Genomic DNA, 9,000 nt, shown 5'->3' on the forward strand with positions numbered 1-9,000 from the left:
AGCTACCGAGCCCTATTTCACCTTCAATTAGGCGGAGGAGAGAGGGGAGGAGGAGGAGGGAGAAGCCAGCGTCGGAGCACGAGCACGCGTTCTTCGCCTCTCCACCCCACGGGAGGGCGAGGGCGCGGCGAGCCGGCGAGAGCGAATCGGATTTGGGGGGAGGCAGAGGGAACCCCGACCCCGGAGCAGCTCCTTTTCGCCTCCCCATTTCCCTCCCGACTTGGATTCCGGGCCGCGGGCGGCTGCTTAATCCCGCGCCCGAATCCGCGATAACCCGCCCGCCGGGAGGATCGTAGGCGCGGATCGTCGGCGGTGCTCCCTGCCCCGCCTCTCGCCCTTCGCCTGCTTTTGCCGCGGCATCATCTCTCCGGCCGATTTGGAGCCGACAGGTTCGGTGGTTCTTCGAGCTTTTCGTCTGCGGTGCGATTTGTGACGGGGGGGGGGGATGTGAATGTGGGTGGGTTTTGTGGAGCCTTGTTGATCCGCGTCGGGGAATTTGCATGTTTTTGGACCGGATTGCTGGTCATCGGAGTATGTTTGTCGGTCATTGGGATCGTGAGGTGGCAGGGTGGTTGGTGTTAGCTTAGACGGATTTTGGGCGTAGAGGGGAAAAATTACTTAGCTGGCATAATGGTCGGGTCCAAGTGGAATTTTAATTCAATTTCGGTACATGAAGGCAGTGTGCTCAGGTAATAGTTTTGCTTGATTATTTTGGTCAACAAAAGGAGTCTTTTTTTTTAAAAAAAATCTGATTTACTGAAATATTGTCATTGAAGCCTGTTTAGCTAGCGAGATTATGTTCCAGGTCACCTATTCAGTTGTATCCCTTCAAACTTTTTTTATCATAATTTTATAAATTTAGCCTATAAGCGTTGACTTGGTCTAAAATGTCTCTAGAGCAAGGTCAAGATTGAATAGTACTCCAGGTTTATTTCCAGCAACTTATGCGAAATACTTTATTTGACATCATGTGCATATCCTTGCTAGATGCTTATACTTTCTTACTGTAAAAGACCTCTTTATCTGACTCATCTTACTTTATTCCAGTTGACAGATCGCAAAATTTTCCTCGTCACACATTCCCAACATTCAACTTCCTACATTCAGAAGCCTGTGTTTTGGAAGGACGATTCACGATGAAGCCCAATCAGTTAATTCTATCCAACCTTGATATTGACAAGGGATATGTATACAAGTTCCCATCAGAGCTTCCAATCTCTCATGATCTTGGTTTGAGTTTGTTTTCACATGCTGGTTCCGTGGTAGGGACTTCTTTAAGACATCACCGGAAGATTTGTTCTTCTGGAAATGTAATGGTCCATGGAGCTTTCAATCGCCTCAACAAGTTCTCCAGAGTTCTCTTTTTCTGGCTTTCTAGACCATCTGATCCTAAGATTTTCCACTGGCTGTCAGCTATAGCAGCGACTGGTTCTAGATCCTGTCAGTTGCATATGAAGCAAGTGAGCTCCCACATGCAAAATTTGACTAGATTGCAGTTGGGGTTTCTAGTAAGAGAAGAGCAATCAATACAACTCCTCTTAGCTAGGCTTGCAAATGCAACGATTGGGCGAGTGTGCAATGATTTCGAGAAACAAGGTGCCTGCAATCTACTCACCCTTGCTGGTGCTGCTGCTGTCGTACCACCACTCGAAAATATGTAAGGCCAATACTCAGATACAATTTGTTTATACCTATGATGCACTCTCCTTATTCTTTTCTGTTCTGTTCCTTCCTCCTGTTCTTTTTCTTAGCTTCATCATTCGCTCTTGTTTCTTTTGTGTATCTCTCACAGTTGACTGATCCTTTCCTTATTTGAATGGACAAGATCACCAATAATGCTTGCAGAGGCTATCACATTAAGAAATACTGATGGTTATATCAGCAGACCGGTGGACCAGCCTCATGTACAAGGAAAATGCTTAAGTTGTGCCTCTCCTTCTGTGCCAAGTACTATCTTTAAAGAAGATGCCATTGAACCAAAAACTGGAATCAAGTTTCCAGCATTTCTCAAAGATGACTCCAGTCCATCTGCACCGGTATTTTCCTTTCCTTTAGAATCCTAGCTTCCCTTGTTTCATAGAAATTGATTTTGTTTGTTATGTGTAGAAATTGTCATAATAAAACCCTCCTATGAATGTACTACTTATATAGTCAGACAAGTGGTGCCGAAACAACCAATATATCAATATAACCAGGTGTAATATGTCATACTTGTTTGCTTGGTGTTATCGTGATTTTTCTTTGATGATGTAGAAATTGAAGTTTACATGACTACGTTGTGTATAATGATTTATTATTCATACTGTATCTGCATACTATAATTTTTTTATGGACTGTCAATAACTTGACTTGCACTATTCAGTTTTGGTTTATCACTTTCCAGTTTTTATATCATTCTGTCAAAGTTTTTGGTGTTGATGCCTCTTGTCACAGTTCCCATTGATGATTGAATTTGCAGGTCCTTGTTGGGATAGGTTTCAAAGGCATGAGAGTAATGAGAGTCAAGAATTTGAACCTTTACGCTTTTGGTTTATGTGAGTTAAAGAAATCTTAAATTTTTCTGTTTTTTTATCATTTTGGCAATGAATACTGTTTATTTTAGAAGCGTCTTTTTGTTGCTGATAAAATTTTCTGATAGATATGCAACCGAATTCGATTCGTGAGAAGCTGGGTCCTAAGTATGCTTCTGTACCAACGGACAAACTGATGGAGAACCCTGATTTCTATAGAGATCTTCTCAGGTATATCGATATATCAGTATATCATCTCGGGTTCTTTTATCCCCATTTCTTCTTAATATATTGATGTGCAGCTCTCCCGCGCGTTCGAGAAAAAAAATATCAGTATATAACTATTCCTATATTGTCGCCAAAGTTTCTTTGGTGATAATTCTCAAAGTTCGTTACTTACCCTGCCTATTTGGAAAGGTGGTTTTTGGATCCGATTTCTTAGGGTTCATAGTACAACCTTTTTCCCTCAGATACTTATAGTACAACTTACACTAAATCCTAAAACGCCTTCAGCAATCCTCTTCTTCCAAACAGGGGCCCTTGCCCCTTCTAATATGACTGCATAAAATTTAATCGCCTCGTTAAGAACTGTAGGATCCAAGTTTTGGAGCATCCACTGAGCTGGATATGTTATTGTGCTAGGTGGTTTCTGGGAGCACTGCATACTTCCTATCAGTTGATATCTTATCATTAGGGTTCCTGCTTATATCTGCATGAGTATTTGTGTCATTCTTGTCAGCATTGAAAGCAATAGAGATTGCGAGGAATAGTAGATTGATTAATTGAGAGACAATACATTTACATATATAGGGGAGGAGGATCGTGAGGCTAAAGGAAACCTATAGGATCTGGACTCCTCCCCGTATCCCTCTCTAACTGACCATACTATACATGGGCCGGCCGGCTGGAAGCCAGGCTCTGGGCCGTACAAACACAGGACACTTTCTAACAAGCATGTTTGTGACAATGACACATAACAGATAGGTGCTCATGCAAAGCTCACAGCCTCACTCACACAATGTCGCTTCATCCTCGGAGTGGACATATTTGTTCAGGGGGCAAGTAGGCTCTAGGCTTCTGAAAGCTGACACTGAATTTGTTGCTGTAAAAGCATGATACAAAACCTAATATGAAAGCTGACACTGAATTTGTTGCTGTAAAAGCATGATACAAAACCTAATAGTTCTGCTTGTACATTCTATTATCCTCTAACAAAACTTGTATTTTATCATTTTCCAGGGAAAACCTTGATATGAGGGTTAGGTTGGTCATAAATTACAATGGCCTTAGCGTTGATGCAGTGCGAGAGTAAGACAAAGAAAACTTTCGTTTCACTCCTCTCAGAAAAAATAGTCTTTGCAAGATGAGGCTCACAATTCTCTTATTGTTTTTGCAGTGTGTTTGAGAAGTCCCTTGGCCTGCGTCTTCAGAAGGTACTTTGTAGCTCTGTTGTTCTTACTGCACTTTTTTATTAGTCTGTAGTGTAGAACATTAGACTTACAGGCCTTTTACGTTTTCATTCAACCAGATGAATCCTAACACAGACTACCACTGCCTGAAGACCTTTGGTTCTCACTTCACGGAGGATATCGCCATACCTGTGGTAAGCTCCAGCCCATCATCATTTGGTGCTCTGTAACTTTAGACATGTTCACATGACTAGTTACCTACTTACTTACACCCTCTGTTCCTTGTGGTAGTGGTGAACATGAACTTACACTAAGATTTTGTTAAGTTCTTACAGTTTAGTATGATTTTTTTGCAACAAGACCAAAGAAAATGTGTATGAGTAATATTGTAGCCAACTAGATAAATAATAGTGCAGCATGACTATAACTGCAGTCTTTCCATTTTAGTATGCCTTTGAAATGTATAGTAGGTTTATAATCCAGGATTTTTTTCCCTTCGTGCATTTTATAAATTGATTTAGATCTGAGTATAGTGATAAAATGTTGTTGAAGTTGCGCACTCTGCAGCTATCCTTTATGCTCAGCTTCATTACAATGATAATATGTCAATATAACTGCAGGGTACAAAAATCGACTTCTGTCAAACATCAGATGGTAAGCTAATAACAGAAAGTAAGTACCTTAGGCCAGCTAGAATCTTTTGAATTGTTCTCCACTGCAATATTGGATCAGTCTTGACAAGAACATTTCCATGCAGTTAATGGGAAACAAATTGGTGCTGTTCAAAGCAAAGATCTTTGCAGTAAGTAAAAACTTGCTACGTAAATATTTACAGAAGATGCTATACTTTATGCACTTCGCTTTCCTTGAACTCTTCACCTCCCTGAGCATATGAAAGTGCTGAAAGAGAATCTACAGATAAGCTTATACGAGTATAGAGGAAGTAACTTGTGCCTCTTCACATTTGACTAAACTGATTCTTGTTTGATGACAGAGGCTTTCTTCGACATGTATATTGGTGATTCGCCGATTTCGCCGGAGGCCAAGAAAAAGGTTGCCCAGAACGTGGCTGGACTCATTGCAAGAAGCTGAGGAAAGCGAAAAATACAAAGTTCAGCTGGTCGATTGATTATTTCATTCTTCTGTACAGTTAGAGAGGATACCATATGAACGGGAAAATAGGCGAGAATCATTGTAAGTAATATAGAGTGATCTGTATCTTGTAAACAAGGCAGGCAAAATTTCCAATGTATATGCGGAAGGTTCATCTTCAGTTGCGCAAGGGCCCCCATCCTTTATTTTTCCTGTTCGGACAGGCCTTGTGCTTCCCCGTAGCTGCTGTATCATGTATGCTCCCATTGAGCCAGGAGTTGTAAAACATCAAGAATTGAAGATGCTTCTTCCATGAAATGAAAATGCAAGGCCTTCAAATCTGCCTAATATTGGGTTGTGTGTAGTTAAAAGTCAAAACGTTTCTTATTTCGGCTTGTCTGATTTCAACTTATTTCAATTTAATCTTTCACAGAATACTATTGAATCAGTCCAAAACTCTTGAAATCAGCTGCTTTTTCCCAGCCGAACAGTGGCTTCGCGTTCGCGTTGGGATATTTTTCACCCACACCGCACAGCGCGCTCGCGTTGGCGGAGCCGCAGGCTCTCCTCCGTCTTTATCCACGGACCACAGGCACGGCCGCCGCTGCTCCATCCACCTCTCCATCCTCACGCTGCCACTGAGCTCTCCAAGCCCCTCACCAGCCTCTGCTCCCCATCTCTCTGCTCTGCTCTGGGCCATTCACTCCGCGGCTCCCCTCGCTCCGCCTCCGCCCAACCACCGCGACCGCCAGCGCCTCCTCCAGATCGGCGGGCGGGCACCGGCCGGCGATGACATCCGCCGTCGCCACCACCGTAGGGTGCGGGGGGTTCCCCTTCCGCCCGTCCTCGACGGCGCCCACAGGACGACCCCGCGGCAGATGGGTCGTCCGAGCTCAAGGTACGTCTGCGCCAATCCCCCAAATTTCTGGGAGACGCAACTTTTTACCCTCCCCTGGCTGAAATCGGGATGGACTGAATGGAATCTGGTGTGGGCAGCCGCAGGAGCGGACGCCTCCGACGACAAGTCGGTGGAGATCATGCGCAAGTTCTCCGAGCAGTACGCCCGCCGCTCCAACACCTACTTCTGCGCGGACAAAACCGTCACTGCCGTTGTCATCAAGGTTAGTATGCCATCCGAAAATCCGGTACTCCTCCACTCCCTCCTCCTGGGTACTAGCTGCTGCGACCCAACCTTAAAGACATTCACTCAGCCACCGATGAACACCAAGGTTTAGAGTATAGTAGCAACTCGGCACCAGGTTTTTCTTTAGACCAAGATAGGAGGGTATTTCGGGTACTGGTTGGGGCCCTTGGGGGAAAATGGAAGCAAAGAACAGGAGTAGCAGTAGGCTGGAAAGAAGCAGGTGATTGTTGGAATCAGAGGATAAGATTTGACAATATTGATGCCATAAGCCCATAAGCTTAGGAATGAGCAGAATTTTATGAGAGCCAGCAAACACAAACACATCATTCCTCAATCACAGCTAGGTTAAACCATGTCTTAGGAATACAACTAGATAGCTGCGCTGGGGAGAATGGAAGCTACATCATTCTAAGAATAAAGTTGACATAGAAAGAAAACACTACTCCCACTGTCACCCTCATGATGAACCAAAGAGAACTAATCCCCCCCCCCCCCCCCCTGCCTTCCTTCTAGCTGCCTCAGCTCATGTCTTTATAACCTGAGGGTGGTAACTGTGCAGAGGAGAGTTAGACAGTAGATGATAGCAGGCAAACTGCCTCTGCCTTTTGGTAAAGGGGCTGTGCTGCAGGCCTGCAGCTCATCTATACTAGGTGGCCACAGGGTGCCTCAACTTATTCATCCAATTTCTCAGATATCGTTTTATATTCTATTCTTAAAAGAGAAGAATAAATATGCTGGGTGGAATAGGTGCTGATTTAAAATGTAAATTACTTTATTGACAGAAGATGCCATAAAACACAAGGAAAGTCAACTCAAGCTGTGGTTGAAGATAACCATGGTCCATGGGTTCAAGGATATTTTATTTTTTTCACCCAAATCCAGAAGATGCACCTCCTACAGTCTTATGAGCCGTGGGTGGATGGAGGATCTGTTAAAAGTAGATTAGGGTTAAGGATATCAGCTTCAGTGCCATTTTAGGGTTGAGGAAATGCATGCTACTATATAGTAATAAAGCAGCAAGCATATAATCTAAAGCACATGGGTACGTTAGATACCAGAAGGGGGAAAAAGAAACAAAGGACTGTGCTAGACTGAACAATCCTCATTCTGCGATTGTTAGAACTTTATTAACAACTGCTGTATTTATTGAGTGAAGTACTCTACTTCAGTTTTCTTAAATTACCATATTCTAATACATATAGGAATTCAGTAACTGCTTAATTTTAAAGCATATATGATAATGCCTATTGTGTCTTCATAATTTTGAGTAAAAACTGTTGAGTATTAATATGTTTGTAGGGACTTGCTGATCACAAGGATACACTCGGAGCTCCTCTATGCCCTTGTAGGTAATTTATCATATGTATTTCCCCCCTCAATTGTAAGTCCATTTATTTATACAACACAAACTTATTTTTCCTAAACTCCATGTAAATCTAACCAGGCATTATGATGACAAAGCTGCCGAGGTAGCACAAGGATTTTGGAATTACCCATGCGTTCCCATGCGTGAGAGGTGTGTTTGTGAACTATGCTTCCAGCTTTCTTTTTATGATAGTGCATAGAGGAAATATTGCCACAGCACTATTTTATGTTCAAAGTAGTGCTGCACTTTGCAGATGCTCCTTTTCACTTATTTACCAGATGACTGATTGGCCTGCTAGCAATCTCTGTTACTATCCCACAGCATTAGTATTGACTATGAATGCCTTGCAAAAAATGCGAAGTCCAACCGTTCATATATTGATATTTTTTAATTATTTCTGGTAGATAACTTCGGGAATATAATTTTTGGTTCTCTTCCCTTGGAAGGAAAATCATAAACAACAAACTATGTGCTGTCAAGATCATTTCTGATGTCAGTGGTCTTCTTTTGCAGGAAGGAATGCCACTGTATGCTTTTTCTTACTCCCGACAATGATTTTGCTGGAAAGGACCAGGCATGTCCCTTTTGCACACTTTCCTCAGAATATTTTCTTGTTATCCCCTACTATCTGCATCCATGACATCGTTAGCGCAAATCCCTCTGATTTTACTCGTGTACTTTTGTGGCAGGCTATCTCCTTGGAGGAGATCAAAGAGGCGACATCAATGTTCTAACCCCGTGTATTTTTCGCCAAATGTTTACTTGACAGCTAGTTTTCTTTTATATGTACATGTACTTATGTAGAAGCATCTATAAGATATGCCACCAGAGAAAATTTTTCATAAGATGTGCAGTAAACAGCACTTCCGAGGGCTATCGACGTGTCGATCCTATGTGGCCATAAGAGCTCTTTGTTGTTGTATATGGGCTCCATTTCTTGAATTAAGCGCATGAAATACGTATATTCTTGACTGTTATCTATGGGCTGCTTGATTTTTTTTCCTTATTACTGTTTGTAACGGTGGCCTAAAGCACAACTAAGAAACAATTGAGGTGCGAGCGGATCCATGTGCAAGTTAGCTACTGCCCCCTGCTCACCACTGACTATGGGCTGGACGGCCTCACAATTCAGTGCCTACCAGTACCATGCGGCCCATCGTAGACTTCGTTACCAAGATACGCTGACTAGGTTGTTTTTCTATCATATGCAGCTGATCGAAACAACTAGATTATGGTGTGGATCATAAAAATCTAAGTACCTAGATTTCTATGATCTCATCACCCAATTAGTGCAGCTAGCTAATCGAACTATGATCCCATAATTTGGTCTCACCTAACTGAAGGTGGATAGTACTGTAAATTCATACAATTCAATAATCTATGGATCCAAATCTGTTACTACGATTCATGGACCAAAAGATGGCTAGTGAAGCAGGCCTTGTCGTCGGCTTGGGCGTGTGGACAGCCTAGATCGTGCCT

General features: G+C 42.8%; 2 protein-coding genes across 2 annotated transcripts; both read left to right on the plus strand.

Moving 5' to 3' along the window:
• LOC120669619 (fatty-acid-binding protein 2-like) lies at positions 1-5,359 on the plus strand. Its single transcript, XM_039949420.1, has 11 exons — positions 1-389; positions 1,048-1,657; positions 1,826-2,036; positions 2,459-2,534; positions 2,639-2,741; positions 3,750-3,818; positions 3,907-3,943; positions 4,039-4,113; positions 4,540-4,591; positions 4,677-4,721; positions 4,914-5,359. Exons 2-11 carry the CDS (start codon positions 1,137-1,139, stop codon positions 5,009-5,011), a joined length of 1,287 nt encoding a protein of 428 aa, XP_039805354.1. The 5' UTR covers positions 1-389; positions 1,048-1,136; the 3' UTR covers positions 5,012-5,359.
• A 175-nt stretch (positions 5,360-5,534) lies between these two features.
• On the plus strand, positions 5,535-8,498 carry LOC120669620 (ferredoxin-thioredoxin reductase catalytic chain, chloroplastic-like). Its single transcript, XM_039949421.1, has 6 exons — positions 5,535-5,909; positions 6,008-6,132; positions 7,455-7,504; positions 7,600-7,671; positions 8,035-8,095; positions 8,211-8,498. Exons 1-6 carry the CDS (start codon positions 5,801-5,803, stop codon positions 8,253-8,255), a joined length of 462 nt encoding a protein of 153 aa, XP_039805355.1. The 5' UTR covers positions 5,535-5,800; the 3' UTR covers positions 8,256-8,498.
• The last annotated feature ends 502 nt before the right edge of the window (positions 8,499-9,000 follow it).

The sequence above is a fragment of the Panicum virgatum genome, chromosome 4N (assembly GCF_016808335.1).
Source record: "Panicum virgatum strain AP13 chromosome 4N, P.virgatum_v5, whole genome shotgun sequence".
Lineage (NCBI taxonomy): Eukaryota > Viridiplantae > Streptophyta > Magnoliopsida > Poales > Poaceae > Panicum > Panicum virgatum.

What these genes read in the sequence shown, in the direction of transcription:
- LOC120669619 (XM_039949420.1), top strand. Translation starts at nt 1,137, where the DNA reads ATGAAGCCCAATCAGTTAATTCTATCCAACCTTGATATTGACAAGGGA. An exon ending in ACTCCAGTCCATCTGCACCG is followed by an intron (nt 2,037 to 2,458) that starts GTATTTTCCTTT and finishes TTGAATTTGCAG; the next exon opens with GTCCTTGTTGGGATAGGTTT. An exon ending in TTCTATAGAGATCTTCTCAG is followed by an intron (nt 2,742 to 3,749) that starts GTATATCGATAT and finishes ATCATTTTCCAG; the next exon opens with GGAAAACCTTGATATGAGGG.
- LOC120669620 (XM_039949421.1), top strand. Translation starts at nt 5,801, where the DNA reads ATGACATCCGCCGTCGCCACCACCGTAGGGTGCGGGGGGTTCCCCTTC. An exon ending in ATGGGTCGTCCGAGCTCAAG is followed by an intron (nt 5,910 to 6,007) that starts GTACGTCTGCGC and finishes TGGTGTGGGCAG; the next exon opens with CCGCAGGAGCGGACGCCTCC. An exon ending in GCTCCTCTATGCCCTTGTAG is followed by an intron (nt 7,505 to 7,599) that starts GTAATTTATCAT and finishes AAATCTAACCAG; the next exon opens with GCATTATGATGACAAAGCTG.